The sequence below is a fragment of the Phlebotomus argentipes genome, unplaced genomic scaffold, assembly GCF_947086385.1.
Source record: "Phlebotomus argentipes unplaced genomic scaffold, Phlebotomus argentipes genome assembly contig_15, whole genome shotgun sequence".
In the NCBI taxonomy this organism is placed as follows: domain Eukaryota; kingdom Metazoa; phylum Arthropoda; class Insecta; order Diptera; family Psychodidae; genus Phlebotomus; species Phlebotomus argentipes.
The window spans coordinates 2,202,797-2,225,673 of NW_026776181.1; the positions used below are offsets into that span (position 1 = coordinate 2,202,797).

Sequence of the window (22,877 nt, forward strand, 5' to 3'; positions counted from 1 at the left end):
TTAATGTCTTCTTGCAGGTATGGCAAGGAGTCTGATGGCTCATTTGACTCCCTGCGCGTCGCGTCGAGACCGAACTCGGTAAACAGCGACAAGATCACGTCGAAGATCTCCAGCTTGAGTCTCAATCGTCCAAACTCCGCCAACAGCGACCACGTGCCCCCCATATCGTCTTCCTCGTCCGCCTCGACGCTGTGCGGCTCCTCGTCATCCTCGAGCACGCTGTGCGGCAGCAAGAGTCCCTCCAGTGCCACGCTGATGCGCCCACAATCCTTCACCGAGTCCTCTAGCTCGCGCCCGGACTCCGTGGCGGACATCTCGTCACGGCCGCCATCGGTGACGAGCGAGCGCGAGCTGCACTACGCCAGCTTGGATTTGCCGCCGTGCAGCGCGGGCGCTGCCGGCGTGGCGCCACTGGCGCGCCAGGAGGCCACGGAGCTGTCCTCCTCGAGCGCCTCCTCGAAGAACACGTCGCTATCGGGAGACTCGTCGGCCAGCCCAAGTCCCAATGCGGCGCCGGTGGGCGCTCAAGTGGCGCCGGTCGCCTTCAACTACGCTCAAATAGACTTCACCAAGTGTGAGAACGCCAAGGCCACGACACCAAATTGAAGACAAGGTAGAGAAACAAACTGTACATACTCTGTCGTTGCATAAGATTCCTCAAAGACGATTTATGAAAAGAATATATCTCAAAACACCCACGAAAACTGCCACAATACTTTAAAAGAAAAAGGAGGAGGAGTGAAAGGCGGAAGGAAGTAGCGAAAGAGGAGGAAATGTTAATAATGAACTAAGATTAATCCAAAGGAATACCGTAGATGAAGTTTAAAGAATCCAACTATCCACTCCAATAGATTGTAGCGAAGAGATGAGAAAATCTTTAATTAAAAATATTTTATAGACTTTCCTAAACTATTAGAGCAGAGATAAGGAGAGTAGAGGGGAAGGATTTAAGCAAACGAATGGTAAAATGACAAGACTCAATTCCTACAACACACGCCCTTTTTCCCTATTGTATTTATTGCCACACAATCTTTGTTTATAGAATTTGTTATTTTTTTGTGTTTCACTCCTTTATTTTTTACACAATCATAATGAATATATAGTAATATTCCCTTTTGTAGTCACATTGAAAAGGGGGGAAAGCACTTCATTTTCCCGCCGTTGCTTTCTCCCATTCTCTAGAAGAAGAAGAAAAACCCCACAAACAAGTTGTTCATTTTTTGATTTTGTTGTACAAAGGACAAAAGTCTGCAAAGTCTATTTCGGCGAGAAGAGAGATTTTGTAGAAATTTGACCGCAAGAAGATATAAAAAAAGAAGAAGAAGAGCATCCAATCAATTGCTGATCATCTGTCGAAGGGACATTAAAGAAATGGCTAAGAAATTGAGATGAGAAATAAGACAAGAGTGAGAATTTGCGCCAAAATATCGTCCATGCGATCAATTTTAGGGTGAATTTACAATTTGTGTGAAAGAAGAGCGACAACAGCATTTGTGGATTCCTTACTCACAAGACTGCCATTTATGTAGATGAATTTTCTAAGAGTTACACATTAAAGGGGAGAAAAAAATGAAGAAAGAGAAATCACGATTGAGGAAATTAGAAATGTGGATTAACTGAAGAATATCAAATTTTAGTATGAATTCATAATTCTCTTTATTTTCTCTTTCTACATATAATTTTTTTTTGTCATAATTTGTATACAATTATTAGTAGTAATTATGTCTTCTTCTCTTGTTAATTTAGATAATAATGATTTTTCCCTCACTTAAGTGAATTTTGCTGGAACAAAAGTCAACATTTCTCTCTGAAAGTGAGCGGAAAGAATGGGAATTATACAAGGATTATGTAGTGAATATATTATTTAGCTATGGTGAAAAATGAGAGAGAAAACATAAAACTTCATGCTATAGCTTTAATTTCTTTCGATGCTTTAAAAATCACATTATAGTATATATTATTATAAAGGAGAAAAAAAGCTAATTTAATGGTATACATAATTGTAATAAATATAATGGTAAATTCTTATGTATAGCAAAACATTAATTCTAAGATGAAAACTCCTTTTTTTTCTCGCATATAGAGTAATATTTTACACAAAAAATATCAATTTATTGTTCTTTAGTGGAATGACATGGGAAAAGTTGCACTTTGTAGAAACATTTCTATATTTTTTTCTTGTGCTTAGTTGATGATTAACCAAAAGAGAAATTCTCTTCGTGAAATCAATCTTCCGTTTTTTGAGGTGAAAATTGAAGTTCATGTTTTCAATCTGCAAAGGAGACGAAAGAAGAAACACAAAACACAATGATCAAGAAATGCAAATTGACTGATTATAATGTAACATGAGAAAATGCAAAAGAGGTTCAATAAAATTATTGAGAGTTCACATCCAAAAGCACCCCAAAAGTCACATGAATTGTGCAGTAGTTTAGCCGACAAGACAGAGAGAATCTTGTACCATAGCGTAAAGCGTGTGAGGAGGAAAATTTCCAACCAATTATTAATTACAATTCAAAGTGTTCGATAAAGTGGCTATTAACAAAGAGACTAATTCGATTTGATTACACATACATTAAAATAGAGAGAGATATGGGAGAGAAATAGCATAAAAGAGCATAGCATTAAAGCAAAGTTAGACGTATAACGTAATCATGAAGAGCATATATAAACATACTTTAGGTCTTTAAGGAGTGAGAAAGAGTAGTGGGAAGATTTTGCTAGGTGTAAAAACAACAGAAAACACTTGATTTCATTAACACTTTATTTCTCGCTGATGATTCTCTATTATGCGTTGAGTCCAAAAAAATTATTTGCAATCCAACGGTTTGGAAGGCCGTTAATACAACGAAGAAAAGCGATCCTATTTTGAAAACTGCCTCTGAAGAATTTTATTTTGTTATATAAGAAATACCGAACTATTTTACCCACCGTTATTCACTCATTTAGATTCTACCATAATTACGTTTTATTTTATTAGGCAACTTTACTGAAGATTTATATTTATTAAAGTTGTTTCGGTTGTTCTTGCATTATTTTTCTTTATTCTAAACGTAGAATTTGCCTGGATTTTGTATACATATTTTGAATCTATGTTTGCCTTCCCTTTTAAATGCGGAGGGAATGACGAGAGAGAGAGAGAGAGAAAAAGAGAGAGAAAGTGGTGTAAACTTACAATGTTACTACTAAATGAAATATATAGAAAAATATTTAAGAGAATATAGAGAAGATATAAACTTAGTTTATATTAGAAAGTGAGACAGAGAGTGAAAATACGTAGTGAAAACAAGCAAAACCTTTTAAGAAAGAGCCACAAAAGAAGGAATTAATGTAGATTTCTATTTGAAAAATAGAACTTTCATTCACATTCACGAGTAAACTAAAGTAAAGGAAAAATATAGCTGTAGTTGTAAGGATTTCAGTGGAAAGAAGAACAATGCAAGAATGCGCAGCGTAACAAGTAAGAATTTTCATTAGCAGTGTAATTTGTAGAGATAAATAGCGAAAAAAAGTGGGATTCGATTGAGAAGTAAAAAAATATGATGTTGAATGAAATTAAACAAAAAAAAAATAAGAGCAGAAAATGAAACAGAAAATGTGTTCAAATTCACTAAAAAAAAAGAATACTTTTGTAATATTTCTAAAGGGACATTTAATGAGAATAAAGGCATAAAAGAGTTAATATATATATAGACGGGATTATCAAGATTTTATTCATCACTTTTTCACATTCGCCACAAGAGGAGAAAAGAGTCGAAGAAAAAATCATCCTTGCAGTTCATTTTCTATTCGTGCGTAATTTTATAGTGACACAAGATGATAAGAAGAAATAACTTATTTATTGTCTCAATATGATTACTTTTTGTTTATTTTATGACCAACATTCTCAATATTTCAAGATTCCTTTTCTCAATTTTATTGTATAAAAAATACACACCGATTTTGTCTTCATTCTTTCTTCCCAAAGATTTATATAAAATAACGCAAGTTAGATTTGTATATTTATTCACATTTTACATTTTTACCTGCAATTTTCTCGCGGTTTTACACATTGCAAGATGAAAAAGAACACCTCTTTTGTTCACCTTTCAAGACACAGAAGAAAAGGTCGATTTTTTCAAAAGAATAAGAATATATAGAGAAGACGGTATATTTTCGCTGCATGGTGCTACAGAAATCGAAATATATAACATATGAACTGCCAATTTTATAATAAAAGTAAAAACAGAAGTTAAAGGGAGAAGGTAAAGAAAATAGTTGACATAATGAAGAGGAAACAGAATTTCAGCAAAAAAAGGATATTTGATTGCAAAGAAGAAACCAGAAAAACACACGAAAAAATGGAGAATTTGAAAACGAATTAAAGATATTCAGTCGTTTTTTTTTAATTAAATGGTAACGGAAGAAAAATATTATGAAAAGTCCTACATGTAAATGAAGATTAAAAATTAACTGCATTATACTGATGAAAATAATGGAATTGATGGAATTTAGTTACTAAAGTAAAAGAGAAAAAAGAACGGAGAACATTTTAAAAGTGGAAAATCACGACGTGAGAACAGAAAAATATTACCTAAGACGAAAGCAAAAACGTGTATTTTGTAAAACAGTGAAGAAACACAGAAGAAATCCTTATATTGGAAAAAGAAAAAAAATAGTGTTAAAAAAATAGAAATATATATTTTTTTGGTCTGCCATAAACATATTTTAGGAGCATAAAAAGAGAAGCAGTTAAGATTTTTTCTCCTTGTAATAAAATGCATATTACACTCACTATTACAAATAAGAAAGACAAAAAAAAGGTTATTGTTGTTTGAGAGCTAAGAAATGAAGTGAGAAATGAATATTTGTAAATATAATCCATCAATTTCTTATACATTTCAGAAGGAGAATGAAGAAAAAGGAAAAAATTTCAGCCACTAACTAAAGAAATAGAAAGGGAAAAAATTGATTGTCGATGGAAAAGCGAAAGAGAACATTAAAAACCAAATAGCAAATGTGGAGGAGATTTGATTAAGAAGTTGCATAAGAGAGAAAGGAAAACAAAAAAGATGGAATATGTGGAAATTATGTGTTCTTTATATTTTGTAAGCATAAGAAATATAAAAAGAGAGAAAATCATTATACACCTACACATTAAGGGATTTACCTAAAAAAAAGAAGAAAAATATATTTAAAAATACTGTAGATTACATTAAATAAGGTTAACTAGAGTGTAATGAGAAAAAGTAATAAACGATAAAAAGAATATTTTCAAAGAGAAAAAAAATCATCTAGATTGTAAAGGAAAATTGACGAGAAAAAGTATACAAAAAGAGAAACATTTTTTAATACAATAAAAATTATTTTACTAAGAGAAGAGAAAAACCTAAATATATATATACATATATATATTATGATACTCTGTAAGTGTAGTGAAAGTGATGATTTTGTTTTTTTTGTGAAATTCTTTGTCTTTCCGTTGAAGATTTTCCTCAAAAAGAACAGAAAGTGAAAAAAAAATCCTTCTGAGAGCGAAAAGTGGCAGAATTTTTTACGACTTAAATGCTAAAAGAAAAAAGTGTAGACAGATGAGAAAGAAATCGTAGTGAATTTAAGTGAAGAAGAAAAGTTTCAAAAACTCCTAAAAGCACTAAAAAATGAGAAAAAAAAGAAATTATAAAGAAGAAATAGTTTAAAAACATGAATAGATTTCTATTTAGATAGCCAATTATACATGATTATCGATGAGCATTAGTTGATAAACTAATCTTATTACATTGTATTTATGATATAAATCCATAAATTATTACTTTTACATAGATGTAAAGTGAGAAAAATGGTACAGAAATGCCGGGAACGAATGATAATTGATTATCCCTCGTTTATGTTTCCTCCTTATTAGCCGTAAAAAGAGATATTTTTGAAGGGATTCATGATCGTTTCATTTCTTATGTCATTAAATTCAATTGTTGTATTTATTTCATCGATTCCTCATGAAATCTTCCTTTTTTTTCTTTACAAAAATGATTTAAACTAAAGAAGAAGAAGAAGAAGTGAAAACACGACTTTGTCACACAACAGAAGAGTGAAGAATTAATTCCACAAAATATTTTTATTATTGTATAAGGAAAATACAATGAGAGAGGAGTTTGAGAAATAGCTACTTTTTATTTTGTTATATGCCATGTTATTCGTCATTTATATTTATTATTATTTTTTTCCCCTTTGCTAAACTATTTTACAATTTTTGTCTGTCCTGAGTCAAATGAGAAAATTAGCGTGCGAGAGAGAAACCTATTATAAATGTATTTAAAAAGTGGATAAGAAGGAAAAATTGAAAAAAATACACTTGTAAGCCCTAATTATAGAAATGAGTAATAAGAAGTAAACTGTAAATTTAATTTTAAATGACTATAAATATATCACCTTATAAAAAAAAATCTACTTTATTTTCAAATTATCTTGTACATTTCACCATTCAAGCTCTTTTCCGTCGTATTGGAGGAATTTGCCATTGTGCTCCGCAGACAGTCCTCGAATGAGTCTCTCCATACTAGATGTGCTCTCCTCCACATCCAGTGGCGCCCTCGAGCCGCCCATGTCTGTACGCACCCAGCCCGGATGTAGGCAAACTGCCATGATATTGTCGCCTTTCATGTCTCGACTCATCGACTTCGTTGCCATGTTCAGAGCCGCCTTGGACATACGATACGCATACAATCCGCCACTGTCGTTCGCTGCAATCGATCCCAGCAATGTCGACATGTTCACCACGCACGCCCTCTGCGGTCCAATAGCGCGATCAACGTTCGCACTGGCGGCCTTTTGAAGCAGCGGCAAGAGAGCCTTGGTCAGCATCACGGGAACAACGGAGTTCACCTCGAAGCAGTCCAGAAGATCCTTCCTCTGCGTATGAGGCAAACGGGTGGACTTGGGAGAGTATCCGGCATTGTTGAGAAGAACATTCAGTCCATTTTCCTTCACAATGTCTCCCACTTTCCTGGCGAAATTGTCGTATTCGTCAAAGTTCTTCAGGTCAATTTCCAAAATATGAATATTTGGGTGCTCCTTTGCCAATTGCTGCAATTCCTGTAAAGAGCAACGAAGAAATTTCTCAGATTCTTCACACACTTCCAGAAAAGTCTCCGCATGACGTCATAGATAAGAGGGGAAACGACTCGGCGAATATAAATGCGCCTTCACAGCGACTCCAGCGACACAGTGACGACAATCCAAGGCAATCGAGTACCAAACTCTCGCTGTAATTGTTCTCGCGCTTTTGTTCACGTTTTTTCGCATATTTCGTGCATTTCAAGTGCCCAGTAACTGCTCAGAGTGTTGTAAAGTGAGAAATGGCACCGATAAGTGGTGAGTTTGCCAGTGGGAAAGAACTTACTTCGGCCTTTTCAGCATTCCTCACGGTGGCTAAGAGGAATTTCGGCGCTTCTTGGCGATTTCGGACAAAACATCTGACCAGCCCCAGGCCAAGACCTCGGTTACAACCCGTGATGAGCACAGAATTCATTGATAGGGCTGAAAGATAGGCATTTAAGGCGTAATTGCCTGATATCTTGCGGCCTTGGGTGAATGTCGCAGACTCACTCTTGCGGTCGATTTTTCCCACGCTTCAGCTCTTATCGTACTGTTCAATCACCACGGTCGATGGGGCGGAATGTGCGCCTTCTTGGAAAATCGTCCGGGTGGGAAATTAATGGGAATATTCGCGGAAATTGAGAAATGTCTGGTAAAAGCGACTGTCCAGACAACGCGCCGGGTGGAGAACTGTCAGGGGGCGCCGCAGTCACTGAGTGGGTTGGTGATTAAAGATGGCGATTTTGAGAAATTTTTCCGTGAGAATTCTTCGGCCGGTTTACCAGAATTACTTCTCCTGCAGCCAATGTTCACGTGTTCGACGGTTCTCCAGTCGTAAGTAGGCTTCTTCTGTACTGAATGCATGAATCCCCCGCGGTGAGGAGACTTGAGAACTCCTGTCGAGCGTGATTTCGAATGACTTGGCATGTCTGGAGCTTCATTGGGCTCCTCTCGGTGGTCCCCGGAGAATCTGCTGCGCATTTCTTCCTCCCACACGATCAATGCCCGGCGCCGCGTGAGTTGGAGTCAGTGTCAGGGTTATGCTTGAGTGAGAATGTCTGTTGTTCGCAGGATCTTTCGACTATGATCTGGTGGTGATCGGAGGCGGATCTGGCGGCCTGGCGTGCGCCAAGGAGGCTGTGGGACATGGCGCCAAGGTGGCCGTGCTGGACTTCGTGAAGCCGTCGCCGCGCGGCACGAAGTGGGGCCTCGGCGGCACGTGCGTCAATGTGGGCTGCATCCCGAAGAAGCTGATGCACCAGGCGTCCCTGCTGGGCGAGGGCATCCACGAGGCACAGGCGTATGGCTGGTCCGTGAACCCCGAACAGGTGGCCATCGACTGGGCGGCGGTCACGGAGGCTGTACAGAATCACATCAAATCCGTGAACTGGGTCACGCGAGTGGACCTCAGGGACAAGTGAGTGAATTGCTGCTTATTTCGTCATTCGCGAGCATGATTCGCACACTTCATGACGCGCGCTTATCAGCGCAGTGAAGCGCGAATCCATTGCCATTTCGGCTGATTTAACGGATTTACCATTCAGAATCTCAATTTGTGCTCTCTTACGGCGGCGTTTTGCAGGAAGGTGGAGTACGTGAATGGCCTGGGATACTTCAGGGATCCGCACAATGTGGTGGCGGTGCTGAAGAACGGCACGGAGAGGGTGCTGAATGCGAAGCACGTGGTGATTGCGGTGGGCGGACGTCCGCGCTACCCAAACATTCCAGGAGCCATTGAGTACGGTATCACCAGTGATGACATCTTCAGCATGCCCACGGCACCGGGGAAGACATTGGTCGTCGGAGCGGGCTGTGAGTGGGCAATAAATCAGCGGAGATAGCTGATAAATCACCCTGATAACGTTAATCAATTGGCAATGTGTTGCAGATATTGGTCTGGAGTGCGCCGGCTTCCTCAAGGGCTTCGGCTACGACGCCACTGTGATGGTGCGCTCGATTGTCCTGCGCGGCTTTGACCAGCAGATGGCAGACATTGTGGCCAGCGCGATGGCAGAGAAGGGCATCGGCTTCCTGTTCAAGACGGTGCCCACGAGTGTGGAGAAAACAGCGGAGGGGCGCTTGCTGGTGAAGTATCGCAACAGCGAGGGCGTCGAGGGCAGCGATGTGTACGACACCGTGTTGTTCGCCATCGGCAGAACGGCTCTCACCGAGGACCTGCAGCTGCCCAGTGCCGGCGTGAAGTTCAATCAGGACAACAAGAAGGTGCCGGTGAATGAGCGCGAAGAGACGAATGTGGAGGGCGTGTATGCCGTGGGCGATGTGATCGATGGACAGCCGGAGCTGACGCCGGTGGCCATTCTGGCGGGACGGCTGCTGGCACGGCGCATCTTCGGCGGCGGCGAGGATCTGATGGACTACAGGGACGTGGCGACGACAGTATTCACTCCGCTGGAGTATGGATGCGTGGGTATGAGCGAGGAAGCGGCCGTGCAAGAGTTTGGCGAGGACAACGTTGAGGTGTTTCACGCGTACTACAAGCCAACTGAGTTCTTCGTGCCGCAGAAAAGCGTGCGCTACTGCTATCTGAAGGCCGTGGCGCACCGCGATGGCGATCAGAAGGTGCTTGGGCTGCACTATGTTGGTCCAGTGGCAGGAGAGGTGATCCAGGGATTTGCAGCAGCACTCAAGTGAGTAGAAGTACCACAGTATGTGACTGAAGAAACAAGAGCAACTTGTTCTTAAATCACGTATTTGGGGTCGACAATGTTTTGTGGGTTAGAGGAATACTTGCTTGTTTTCACTAGTTGAAAGGAGATTTGTGCAAAGTGGCACTTTATCGATAATAATTACGTTCATTTTCCTTTTTAACACAATTTAAGGCGAAAATATAACTTATTTCGACTAATTAGTCCTTGGGACTGTCGAATTTAGCTTGTGTTAATTGTGTTAAAAGAAGGAAATTGCACGCAATTTGTATCAACGAGTGTCGATAACTTTCTTCACTTAAGCGCTAATTCTAACATTCTCATCAATGTCGCCGTTTGTCCTGCAGATGTGGCCTCACGATGAAGATATTAATGAACACGGTGGGAATTCATCCCACGACTGCTGAAGAGTTCACGCGTCTCAACATCACGAAGCGCTCCGGAGTGGATCCAACGCCGGCGTCGTGCTGCAGCTAAGATCATCATCAGTAATGGTCGTGGAAGAGATGCACTTTGATGAATTTACTCAACACACAGGAGGAAGAGATGCCCACGAATGTCTCAAATCACGGCTGATGTTTTTTTGTATGAATGTTTCTCGTTGTTTCTTTTTGGGGAGAAAATACACACTCGTGATTTTGTGAGAATAGAAACACAGTGAATTAGAAGCGCTGTCTTTTGACTCTGCCGTGCATAATTAATGGTGCAGCGAAGAGGTTCCGCAAGTTTGTGCTAATTGGACGTCTTGGGGGTGTAATTAGGGGCAAAGTTGGTTATCGTGATTGCTGAGGAAGGTCGTCGTGAGTGCCTGAGAATTTGCATCTGATGCATTTGTGACCCACTTTCTCCCTGCCATCCGCATCTTCGCCACTCCGCCGATGTCGAATGCCGATAAGCGCGCTGTAAAGAAAGCTCAACAGTGTCCTCGTTTTTTTTTTTATTGAGCCACTTTCAATTTCCTTGATGGATTCCTTATTGATTTTCCGCCGCAACACTGCGAAAAGACGCCGTTTTACGAGCGCGCGTCAATTGAAAAGTGGTCCATTTTGTCAATTCATCAACTGTTTTATTGGTCAAACATTATACAGAATAACAATATCTAATCAATAGTTCATCCTTTCATCAATAAATGGTAATTATATTTTTTTTGTCTTGTTTAAAATTCAATAATTATTTATGATTAGGTCCGAAATATAGAATCCAATTAAATGTTCTTTTGTTCAATTAAAATTAAATTAAAAAAAAAAACACCAAATATCCTTTTCGAAACTATTCATTTGTCGTCCAATAACTAATTGAATACATTATTTCTTCCTGGCCTCAAATCAGTTTTGCAGTACTATTGAAATGTTTGTTCTTTCTCTCAAGCACTTTCACGGTTAAGAATTTTTGGTGGTTTTTTCCTCTTTATTTTTTAGCGTTTATCGAATACAAGATATTTTTCCTCTTTTTTTTTTTTACTAGAAACCGCAATATTTTTCTTCCTTTTTCAACTTGTAGGTTCCTTACTCATGTTCATTTCATTTTTTTTTCTATACAAATAACAGACTAAATAACAATTTGAAAAAACCAAGGAATTGGACAAAGAAGAGAACTAAAATGTTTTGTATATATATTTTTCTTTTTTTTTGTAAAGAAAGATAACAATATTCTCACGTGATAGAGTTTTTCACATGCTCTTCTTTTATTATTTAGTTCACCTATCATATAAATTTAATTCATGGGAGTGATTTTTTTTATAATGCCTTACATGACAATGAAAAATTCATCATAATCTGGCAATAGTCCATATTTTTTAATTTTTCATCGTCATTTTGTTAGTGGAGTTTATGCGATTTTTTTTTAAATATCTCTATCCCTTGCTGTCATTCCGAGTTTCTCTCGCTCTCTTTCATATGTCACCTGCTGTTTTTTCACTTTTTTTCTCTCTTTTTTATTACAATTCAGTGCTTCTAAATGCTGTTGTTGTTTACGTTTATTTTATTTTTATTTATTTATATACCCTTTATAATATTTTTTATGTTTTTTTGCTTCTCTTTTCCTAAAGAGTAGTTGTTTTTCATTTCATTTTTTAAATATTAATGTTAAAGAGGAAGTGCAAAGATTTTTTTCTTAGTTTTCATTTTCAAATTTAAATTACGCATTAGATTAACCTTATATTAGACCTCTTTTTTTTAATGTTCTTCAATAATAGTTCTCTTCTATTTTTTTTATACATTTAAGTAACAAAAAAATCATAACGAATTAGAAAGCTTGTAGTTCTGTGTTTTTTTCCTTTATTAGTTTGTTAAGGGATGTATTTTCTGTTTTTTTCTCTTTTATCCTTATGTGGTGACTTCAATGGCAATTAAGATTATTTCACTTTTATATTTATGTCTTCACATTTTCCTTCATTTTTTTTCTTTAAAGTTATTTTTACTTATTGCAATACGAAAGGCTATGAACACGTTAAAATTTTAATTTAACTTGTTTTATCATCATTTTCTCACTTTTATCCTTTACAATGAAATTTAGTAAAGAGAAATACAGTTTCTACAATTCATCTTTTAGTGAGTTTATGGTATATGTTGTATCTCTGACCTTTCAATGGTGTGATTTCTCTCCCTTTTTTCTCTCTCTTAATCTGTTAAATGGGATGTTTTAATGGCATGATTCGAAATAGATTTTTGCCTTCATGTGACTATTTTTATATGACTTCATTGAATCCTTCTTCATCACCGTTTAACACTAAAGCGAACACTCTGTTTAAGATCCTTCACTTCATCTCAACTTTTTTTTTACTTACATAATGTGTTAATGTGTGTTTACATTACTTTTTAAAAGTGATTCTCTTGTTTTTAGAGTTGCGTGTGATGAACTTTTTCACCTTAATAATGATTACACGGAATTTTCCTCAATGATTTTTTTTCCTTCAAATATTCTTAATTCTTAGAGTTGTCTCTTAAGTTACGCAATTAATAAAGGCGCATCTAAAATATGTTTTTTTTTTAAATAATTAATTTCTAATTTCAATAAGTTTCTTTCTCCCACATTTTCTCTGTTCTCTTCGCGCTTTCTTTTTCACTAATTTATAATTACAATATTTAAATTGGTTTTATTTATCTAAACAGAATAAAAGGTATTTTTTTTTCCTATTCGCAGTAGTTTAACTCAGGACTTTTATCTATCATTTAGCCTTCCTGCTCTTTCTCTCTTTCGCTCACCATAAGTTATAAGAATAATTTTGTCCAATCTCCGTTCGTCAATTTTAGAGGAAAAAGATGGGTAAGTAGTTTTGCTCTCATCATTCATTCTAGTGAAATTACATTGTTTTCTGTTTTGTCTAATTTTAATCTCACTGTTTGGTAATCCTAGAATTTTTTCTTTACTTCACATAATCTCGCCTTAAACTTGTTGTTCTCTATTTTTCTCTTAAGAAATTTCTCCTCTTCTTGTTATTTACAATATAAATAATTGTTTTTTTTCTTTCTTTTAATTTAGGTATCGTTCAATAAGCAAAAATATAAACTATACTTATGTTAAATTAGTAATATTTATATTATTTCTTGCTTTACAATGTCCTATGTATTTTCAAGGTGAAAGGTATTTTCATTTTATTAGTTTCTAGTACGAGTAGATTTTCTTTTCACGCCCCTTCAATGCTGTTAAGCTGAATCACTCATTCTGAACTGTGCTTTCTTCCGTCCCTCTAAATTTGATTTGATCTCCCTTCTCTGTTCCCTTCTCCTGAATTGTCCATATTTATTTATGTTTTCTTGCCGGTATTCTTATGTTTAACGATTCTCACACTGTTTAAATGTTTGTTTTTTTTCACGAAGTTAAAGCATTTATTCCCCGTTTCGCTGATTTCATCCACACTTAACACACCATCCTTGAAGCTCGTGCAGTGTTGCAAGATTACTCTTTCCCTTCTCTCCTGATTCATCTCCTTTCGGCTTATGTGAACGAATTTAGAGGAAAATTCTCATATTTTTTTATCACTTGATTGCTTTCTCAATTTCTTCTGTGTTTCAAGTTACTTTTTCTAATCATATTCTTTTCTGGTATTCTCTATCCACTCAAAAGTACCTTGATGGGCTCCAACATATTTCCCTCTCGTTCTATACATCTCTCTTTCTATAATGTCTTTATCTCTGTTTTTTTTATCTGAACATTTGAAACACACTCTCAGTCATAATTTTTAGATATCATCCTTTTCTTCTTCCTGCAAGAAAAACGGCAATTAGTTACTTTGTGATGAAGATTGCCAGCAAATTACGGGCATTTTAGATGCGGATTTTTGTGTGGTCGAGATTGCAAAGACTTTTCTCGTGGTGAATTTTCACGGAAGAAATTGAGCACCCCGAATTGGTGGAGAGCAATTTCCAAGATGTTTTTCGATTCGAAGAACACTTGAAGTTACAATCAACCAATTATATTATTTTTTCGAATATTTCAATTTGCCTATTTTTCGGAGTTTTGTAAATCAGAGTAAATCGGAGGAAAACTTGACGTGAAGCAACGCAAAGTTCTCCAAAGCTTTTGCAATTCCGCGAGAAAAGCCCACAACATCTCGTGATTATCCGGTTTATTTATCAATATTTATAACCTACAGGAAAAAAATGTGTTAATTCATTAGAGCAGGCAAATGCAGATAAATCCCTTTAATATTGCACAGAAAAGAAATCCCTCCAAAACCCCCACAACAGTTCTCTCCATCGCTCGCTAATCATTCTTCACCATTGTTCATTGTGTGTATTGAGAAGAAAATCTTGCTCACTATTAAATAGTGTTAATTTGTTAATCGTAGTTAATGACTTAATAGCACCTCAACGCCTTTACTTATCTCTTAATTTTTCATATAAATCTATTTATATGTTTACTGTTTATCTCCCTTTCGCACACTCACGCCAAAGCTTGGCGATCTCTTGCAAAGCGCCCGCCAATTCTTCCGATTGTGTGTGCCTCTCTTTTATCTCCTCGTGAACAACCATCGGCTTTTATATCTTCCTCAACAATGTACAAGTTTGACGACGACGATGAAAATGAATCACCGTAAAAAATGCCATAATCCAGAAGTTGTGTGTGTGAAAAACAGTGCGAATGAATGCGCCCGATGGTGCGAAGGATGGGTGAGCAACTCCATATAGTGTGAAAATGCAGGGGTGGAGGAAAAAGGTTTAAGAAGGGCTGCAAAAGAAAGAGAACGGAATGCAAAAAATCCCCGACAACAGAACAAATTAATTTGAGGAGTGAAAATCAAATAAAAAGCATGTTGTATGATTTTTTTCGTCTTCTCTTTTACTTACACGTCTCCAAAAAAAATAATAGTTAAACGATATAATGGTAAGATATATATATTTTTTTTACAAAAGAAAAGAACTTGTTTTTTTCTGGCTATAACAATATAGTAGTTGCTTTTATGCGTCGTACTCGCTATCTGTTTTTTTTTTTACTTTCTTCCTTTAATATCCTCCTTCCACTAAAAATCATGTTAAAATGAACAATTCGTCGTAATTCCGGAAAAGAAAAGATTATAGAATTGTCGCCTTTTTTTATGTATCTCTTACTACAATTTGTTCTTCATGCTAGAGAGAATCTACTTCAATATTCAACTTTAGATTTCTAACTTTGATTAGACTAGAGAGATTTTATCGAAAAAAAAATAAAACACAATAATTCTTACGGGTTAATTTTGCGGAAATTCTTCAAAATCTCTTCACTTAATCAATTCATTCAAATTGAGTTAATTGGCCAATTATAAATTAATGTGAGTGAATTCTCCTCATGTTAAGATATTTTTCACATAAAAATCAACCTCATTAATTTCTTTTTCCTTCTTTAATAAACAACAGAAAAGAGCGTCTTGAGACACATTTTATGAAATGAAATGAACACTAGAAAATAAATCAAGATTTGGAGCAGAATTCGTCCAAATCCAATTTATAGGCAATTAGAATTTATTTTAAGTACCAAGCATAATAAGAAATAAAAATGGAAAATAAGAGTTTAAAAGTTCAGTATAAGTACAGCAAGTGAGAATTTTGGTTTTTAAGATTGTAAGCACTGAAAGGAGATATTCACTCATTAAATCAATTCTTTCAATTACAAAATTACAATAAGGGGAAATTTTCTTTTGGTTACAAAAACAACAAAACTGAAAGGAATAAAAGGAGGTGAAAAATTACAATTAATGGGTCTCTATCGCCCTCAAATTAATCAAATTACAAGTAATTTATTAACAATATCTAAAACTTAGAGAGATTTTTTTTTATCTCTTTTTTGTCCTCTTCTAATTACTAAAAGACCTACAAAGTTTCTTTGTACATTCGGAAATTTTCAAGTAATTAGAATTGCAAGGTTGATTCAGCAGTTGGATGGCATTTTCTTTTTTTGACCCCCTCAACCCAAGTAATCATTATGTCTTTTATTCGTCATCTAATTCACTTTTCGCACTGTCATCTTCACCTCCTTGCTCTGTGTTTAAGTACAAACGCCAATTAATGTACATCAAAATATACGGTGTTGTTAACTTTGAGGATTTCTCTCCTTGTCACTGAGGCGATTTGTAGCTATAAAATCATCTTTTCTTGTCTTTAACTATATGTTCTCATCTATTTAACATTAAATTCTCCCAATAGCCAATCAACAATTGCAAATTTAATTAAAATAAAATTTCACAACAATAAAAACGCTTCCATAATTGTCGATTTTTTTTTTCTTCAATTTTGTTCCAAACAATTTGTTTTCTTTTAATAAGATTGTTAGTGGTTTTGTTTTCCATCTTCGCGTTATTTTGTCTCAATTCTATTATTATTTTTTTTGCTTCTTCAATAACAGTTTATACGTAAAATTTCTCATTTTGTTCTTTTTTTTTCTTAACTTTTCTTGCTTCTTTTTTTCTCTCACGATAATATAAGATATTAATATTACGAATAATAAAGATGTATTATACAAAAAGAAAACCGTTAAAGAAATTGACCACAAGTCAAAGAGTTACAAAGATTTCGCTTATGTGCATTTCTCTTTTTGTGTATGTGTGTGTATGAAAAAGAAACAAGAAATATATTTAACAAGATTAGGATTTTTGCAATATATTATTTATACGTTATAATATTATTCAATAGTATTAATATGTAAGTTATATAATCAGGCGCGTTCGCTATAAAAAATATTATTAAAACTCTTACAAAGCGCGCTGGTGATTTTTTTTTCATCCTTTCATCAATTCTCTTTCCTCACAATTTCTCTCTTTTTTGTTTACTCCCTATGTATATTTTTATTGACTTACATATGTAAGAGAAAACACAGAAAGATGAAAATAACAAGAAATCAAAAAGGTGAATTATTAGTTTTTAGGAATATTACTCTCTCTCTCTCTCTCTCTTTCTCTCCCTTTCTCACTTTACATGAAAATTCTTATTTCAAATCTCTTTTTTTTATTGTGTTTCGTGTCTACTTATTAATTCTCTTTATAAGATCATCTATGATTCTTTTTCTTCACTATAATTTTACTTAATTACACTTTTCTCAATATTTTCACGAAATTTGTTTTCAGATGATTTTCTATCTCACTAATTTTCTCTTTTTTTTCCTCAACTACAAAGTAAGAATTTATACAGTTTTTATAATCGTTTTTCCGATTGTTTCTCTTTTTCTTCCTAGGTTAGTGTTATTCTTTAAAGTGTTATTTTTTTTCATGTCTGATCAATGATGATCCTTTTCTTCTCAGTGTAAATTCTACATGTGTTATTTTCCTTTACACTTTTCCTCATCATTTCCTCATCGTCTTTAATCAATTCACTGAAATGATTCTCCTGACCGCCTTTTCACTGTTTTTTCGCAATTTTTATCATTTCTCTTTTATATGCCAGTTTTTTTTTATCAATAAATCGTTCTCATTTTTCTCTTGTGTTTATTGATAAATTTTATTTTCTCTGTCTCACATCAGACTCTTTACCATGTGGATCGAGTTTTCTGCAAGTAAAAAAAGAAACAGCAAAATGATAATTTATTGGGAGTGAAAACAGGAGCTTTTTTTCTCTGGTGAATTTTGTAACACACACAAAAAAAACATACATAAAATATTAGGTATTAAATCAATATAAAAATATATTCGCAATTTGACCAATATTCCTTTTGGAGGGTGGAAAGGGTGAGGGGGTGGGGGGAAACAGAAACTGAAAAAAGGGAGAAAAAACCCGTAAAAGCCCGTTTGACACTCAATTGAGAATGAAAAATTGTTATGCAAATGCACTGCAAGACGGATAAAGAATATGTGTGAGAATTCTTCCAGTGTTTCTCCTTCTATCCTCACATTTTCTCTCTTTCTCTTACTCCCTTTCTCACTCGTGCGAGTGAGTCAGTGGAAAAATGGTGAAAAACTGGCATGGATGAAAAAAAAAACCAATAAAGTAGAAAGAAAATTGTGAAAAGAACGTGACATTGTTATATGAGTTGTGAAGAAGAACAAATTAAAGACGCAGTGAGAAATTCTTCGTTTCAATTCTCGCCCCATTGAATTAAGAACACCCAATTTTCTCCTTTAAATTTCTCTACGCTTCTGTCCATTTTTTTTTATATTGAGGTTCTTTGACAACAAGAACTTTTTCACTATTAATTCCTCACTTAACCTGGTCATTGTTGTGTCATCAGCAGAAGTAGAAGAAAGATTTCTTATGCCTTCGCGCGCAACTAAAGAATGAAAATCCCAAATATTACACTCAACCGCTCGCACGTGACTCTCATTCATCAGACGTCTGGTTTAGTGGAAAACTTTGCCCTTTGCGAGAGAGTGAGCAAATACAGAAAGTATTTATACAAAGTAGAAACACTCCACCTTCATTCACCCCTCGCTCAACTCTTGCATCGCGCAAAAAGCACTACTAAACCCACCTTTGGCACATTAACAATTAAAAAAAAACACCCCACAACACTTGCTTAGCTTAGCCGCTGGGAAATATTAATTTTTGCACTCAACCACCACGCAAATGTGCTTAAAATGCTTGATTCTCAATTGTGTTTAGTTGGTGAAGAAGTTCTCCGTTTCCTCCTTCTCGCAAACACGCGAATGCGTCAACAAATAGCAAGAATTATTGTTTGAAAAATATCAGAACTTGCTTGCAAAATTTACGTGAGCTTCTTTCCAACCGTGTTCACAATAAATCTATCACACCTTCTCAAAATATTCTCATATAAATCGAACCCAAGAGAATTCACCACTTTTGAAACAAAAACCACTTCTCTTGAGTCTGTGAAGCTTTCGAAAATTCCATAAAATCACTGAGGATTACAATTCATAACTTGATAATTTTCTCCACCGTTCTCTCTTGTTACTTAAAACTACAATCAATTCCACATCACAAAGTTCTCCCTTTCCTCTTCACTCTTTCTCTCTTGCTCTACAAGCAGACAGAAATGATTCCCGTAACAAGTTCAAACAAATGGTTCATCAGCGAAAAAAAGACGGTATTTCTGTTGAAATTTCACCCAGTGATGACATGAATAAAGTTGTAAAACAATAGTTTGGAAGGAAATAAATGAGACTTCTTAACAATATGACTCTGTCTAGTGAGAACTTTGCACTGATGGCAAATTTAAAGATTCTCCTATCACTTCTTTTCAATGTCTTTTATTATTACATTTTGCGCCCCTCCTGTGTGATTTTGACCCACTTTATCGCGCATCTCTTTAAAGCAACACTTGTTTGGTGGTCTTGTCATTGATGCAAAAGTTAACATTTCTATATCAATCGCCCTAAATGTCTTGACTTAGAATATCTTTGGGTCAATGGAAAGAGTTCTCTCTACTTACTGTTCAGGACTCTGATCTGTATCACTCTCATCGGGATCTGCCTTATTTCGTCGCTTCTCGTAGACTAAAATTATGGCACAGAGAATGAACACTTCGGCACAAATTCCTAGGAAGGGCCAAAGTGCGGCGAGTTTACCTGAAAAATTATTCATTTGATGCATTAAATATGTAGATTTTAATTAGAAATTCCTTTCCTACAAAAGGAGGACATCAAATCTCACGCTTGCTCTCCTTCCCTCTTCTCTCGCTTCTGTGCTGCCTCGGCAACCAGTAAATGGCTCAAAAGGCGCACAAACACACACACACACAGAGGAGAGAAAGTGTGTGATGAGGGAAAAAGAGTGTGTATCTATCTGCCAAACCATCCTTTTTCCTGCTGAAATACACATTATTCTTATTTACCTTTTACTCGCAGAAACGTTACAGCCACCGCGGGCTTTGTAATGCGATGCACTGTCGCTAAATTATTTGCTTCACATGAATAATTCCCACGATCCGTGAGTTGGGCACTCTCAATCACTAAAATTGCATTTTTAATATTTCTCTCATCTGGTAAATATGATATTTTACTATTTGCTTCAGGTGACGTTATATTATCTGCAATGGAAAAGAAAAAGGAAGAGAAAGATGGGAATTAATATAAATTCAGCAACTTGCTCAGCTTTCAACTAATACACCAACTGATGCATTGAAGATGCCACATAAATCTTGCAGTTGTAAGAAAGTCATCTTCATTTTTCATCCCCGCACACGGATTATTTCTCTCATCCTCTAAACTCTATTACAAGAGAGCTTGAGGGTGGAATAGCACACAAATCGATACTTCTTTTTACTCCTATTTTGCGCACAGACACACATATTCTCGCATACAATTTCAATGCCAATTATTATTCTAAGAGAATTTTCTGTATAATTACATACTAATACTTATCAATCACTTGAGATAAAGAAAGAAAAAAAACACGTCTCAGTGTGATGGCTGAATAAATTAATAATCCTTCCCTCCATTTAATATCCTCATATCAGTCGAGGTTATCAGTTGCTTATCGAGATGATTATTTGTGGAAAAGCGACGCAAAAGCTGTGATTAACACTCCAAACATACTCCAAAAGTGATTAGTTTATCCTGAGAAGTAAAAAAATAATAATTCCGTCCTTTCGCAACCCAAAATGCGGGCAAACAGAGAAAGAGTAATTAAAGAAATCACACAATTTCGTAGATTCTCTCTTCCTTTTCGTTCAATAATCACACACATTTTTTTTGCAATACCAGAAAATGCTTTGTGTGTGACCCAAATTCGCTTCTATTTCATTGATTATCTCTACCTTATGAAATTCGTCACAAAGAAATACGAATGCTTAAAGGTATTTCATGAGGAATTATATGGCAAGTGACGTTAGAGGAAAATGCTGTCTCCTTCCTTTGCATTGCGACCTCAATGGCGAGACAGACTCGAAATGACACAAAATTATTATTGTCGATGAGAATATATGCTCTTCGACTCAGGTGAAAAGCATGAAACTATGCTTGAACTTTGCAACAGAAAAAAAATGATATGAGTTTTGTCTTCAGTTGCATAACTTAATTAATTTATCATTGCATCTGACAGACTTTCATTGGATATTTTATCTTCAGTTCAATTTTGAGTGTTGAAAACACTCCAAAAACTCTAGGTTTCCTAGTAGTTTTCATTGGCAAAATTTTCCAATTTACACTCCGACAGTGAATGATTGAGCTTAAAACTTGAACAACTCTCCAAAGCATTGAAGATGAACTGACGTTTCTTTTGCCATCCTTCCACATTTTCACTAATTCATCAACTGTCCCTTCGCTTAAAACACAGACACACTCACGGATACACAGAGGAAGAGGAAAATTATATGTTCAAAATCACTGCGTTGCGATATTTCATGAAGCGGGCCGAATTAGAGATCGCCAAAGTATGAAGTTGAAATTCCCAATTTCCGTCACTTACACGTGATTATAACATGGGCATTCCCCTAATTAATTTTTGATTTCATGTTCAACATGGCCCACCTTCGCCTTCATACATTTATAACCATTAAGGACTTCCATACACACACACATACATTAATTGCGCTTATTCGGATTATTGTCATATTCTTTGTGTAAATATGTAGAAGAAAATTATGGAGTAAAGCTAAAATTAAATTAACACTACATGACGGGGCTTTTCACTCCCATACAACACAAAGAGGCACATAGAAACAGAAAATATGTATTCAATGACTCATATTTTTAGTGTCATGTTTCCAAAACAGCAAGAGACACTGCGCGACACAGGCAATAACAGATTTTTATTGTGCTTCTCAAGCAGCCCAAAGTTACTCATATTTATTCAGCAATTCACTCATTTCAGAGCCTCTGTCTCACTCTCTCGTATTTACGTCGCGCCAATAAATCATCGTGAGCAAGAGTGAGAGTGTTAAGAGGACATGGTGAACTATTAAGTAAAATCCATCGTGCTCATTTATGCGCTTTTATCACCCCTTTCAACAAAATACAAATTGCCATATGAATAATTAACGCATAAACTAAACGCGTGGTCTCTATCAACAATTCTTTGTGTGCATGCTAAGCAGCCAAAACGATGACGTTCACGCTGCCAGAGGAGCGCAGATATTAAGATGAAGTTTATAATTTGCAAACTTCAAGATTTATTGTTGATACACACTTTACGCATCCTCTGTCTGTCTCTTAATCGTGTTCACTTTAATTCACACTCACCGAGAATTGTCCAATTAATTTCTGGATTCGTTCCAACGACTATACACTGAATTTGTAATTTTTCTCCCTCAATTACAGCCATATTAGATGGTAATTTAACGTAGACATTTGCTGCAAAAATAACAAGAGAAAACAACTCGGTTAGAACTACAGCAAGACCTCCATCACCGAACTTGCCAATGAAGCTCAGAGAAACACACGCTGGAGCACTTTACAACTACGCCTCATTTACACACATGAGAGGAGAGTGAAAAAGGGACTCAAATGTGCTCACATTAAGTATCCTCATTGAGAGTGAAAAGTAGTTGTAAAATCAAACTATACAATTTCTCTGTGCACCCATTAGCTGTACATCTTTATGGATTTCACCTTTCTTTACACTTACCGACTACATTTATATCTTTACTTTGTGCTAAATGCGGGAGGCTACACGTATACAATCCAGCATCGGATTCCTGGGTTCGATCAATCACGAGTTTATATTCAGACTTAAGTATCGTGTATCTGCCCTTTAATTCCGCCACATTTTCCACACTGGTGCCGTTTCTAGACCTGAAAATGTCCACATTGGGATTTGCGGGAGAAGAGAGAGAGAG

The 22,877-nt window shown here is 35.9% G+C and overlaps 4 protein-coding genes across 9 annotated transcripts in view; 2 read left to right on the plus strand and 2 right to left on the minus strand.

Annotated features, from left to right (window-relative positions):
* LOC132262915 (insulin receptor substrate 2-B) overlaps positions 1 to 5,168 on the plus strand; it is an 89,477-nt gene extending 84,309 nt beyond the window's left edge. For all 4 annotated transcript variants that reach the window (XM_059762405.1, XM_059762406.1, XM_059762404.1 and 1 more), the window contains one exon: positions 18 to 5,168. In XM_059762405.1, the coding sequence (XP_059618388.1) occupies positions 18 to 606 (589 nt within the window). In that variant the 3' untranslated portion in view covers positions 607 to 5,168. The remainder of the gene's footprint in view (positions 1 to 17) is intronic.
* A 121-nt stretch (positions 5,169 to 5,289) lies between these two features.
* Positions 5,290 to 7,678, minus strand: LOC132262920 (C-signal). Its single transcript, XM_059762414.1, has 3 exons — positions 7,585 to 7,678; positions 7,379 to 7,515; positions 5,290 to 7,071 (listed from the first exon to the last, which is right to left on the minus strand). Exons 2-3 carry the CDS (start codon positions 7,505 to 7,507, stop codon positions 6,454 to 6,456), a joined length of 747 nt encoding a protein of 248 aa, XP_059618397.1. The 5' UTR covers positions 7,508 to 7,515; positions 7,585 to 7,678; the 3' UTR covers positions 5,290 to 6,453.
* Positions 7,171 to 10,408, plus strand: LOC132262918 (thioredoxin reductase 1, mitochondrial). Of its 2 annotated transcripts, none has more exons than XM_059762411.1 (5): positions 7,171 to 7,350; positions 8,146 to 8,491; positions 8,657 to 8,886; positions 8,963 to 9,722; positions 10,088 to 10,408. In XM_059762411.1, exons 1-5 carry the CDS (start codon positions 7,335 to 7,337, stop codon positions 10,215 to 10,217), a joined length of 1,482 nt encoding a protein of 493 aa, XP_059618394.1. In that variant the 5' UTR covers positions 7,171 to 7,334; the 3' UTR covers positions 10,218 to 10,408. The 2 variants fall into 2 exon arrangements, with proteins under 2 accessions (XP_059618394.1, XP_059618393.1); XM_059762410.1 differs by lacking the exon at positions 7,171 to 7,350 and adding an exon at positions 7,732 to 7,908.
* Positions 10,409 to 11,355: 947 nt separating this feature from the next.
* LOC132262916 (uncharacterized) overlaps positions 11,356 to 22,877 on the minus strand; it is a 30,129-nt gene continuing 18,607 nt past the window's right edge. Inside the window, exons 5-9 of one of the 2 annotated variants that reach the window (XM_059762409.1) lie at positions 22,667 to 22,833; positions 22,282 to 22,392; positions 19,935 to 20,129; positions 19,533 to 19,668; positions 11,356 to 13,944 (exon numbers count right to left, since the gene is read on the minus strand). In XM_059762409.1, coding sequence (XP_059618392.1) covers positions 13,908 to 13,944; positions 19,533 to 19,668; positions 19,935 to 20,129; positions 22,282 to 22,392; positions 22,667 to 22,833 — 646 coding nt within the window. In that variant the 3' untranslated portion in view covers positions 11,356 to 13,907. Of the gene's footprint in view, positions 13,945 to 15,162; positions 17,697 to 19,532; positions 19,669 to 19,934; positions 20,130 to 22,281; positions 22,393 to 22,666; positions 22,834 to 22,877 lie in introns of those variants that run through there. The other variant, XM_059762408.1, reaches the window with a different exon arrangement.

Bases quoted from the DNA above. Each gene is read 5' to 3' on its own strand.
- LOC132262920 (XM_059762414.1), bottom strand. From the start codon at position 7,507: ATGAATTCTGTGCTCATCACGGGTTGTAACCGAGGTCTTGGCCTGGGG. The intron at 7,072-7,378 runs GTAAGTTCTTTC...TGCTCTTTACAG, and splicing joins GGAATGCTGAAAAGGCCGAA to GAATTGCAGCAATTGGCAAA.
- LOC132262918 (XM_059762410.1), top strand. From the start codon at position 7,809: ATGGCGATTTTGAGAAATTTTTCCGTGAGAATTCTTCGGCCGGTTTAC. The intron at 7,909-8,145 runs GTAAGTAGGCTT...TGTTGTTCGCAG, and splicing joins TGTTCGACGGTTCTCCAGTC to GATCTTTCGACTATGATCTG. The intron at 8,887-8,962 runs GTGAGTGGGCAA...AATGTGTTGCAG, and splicing joins ATTGGTCGTCGGAGCGGGCT to ATATTGGTCTGGAGTGCGCC.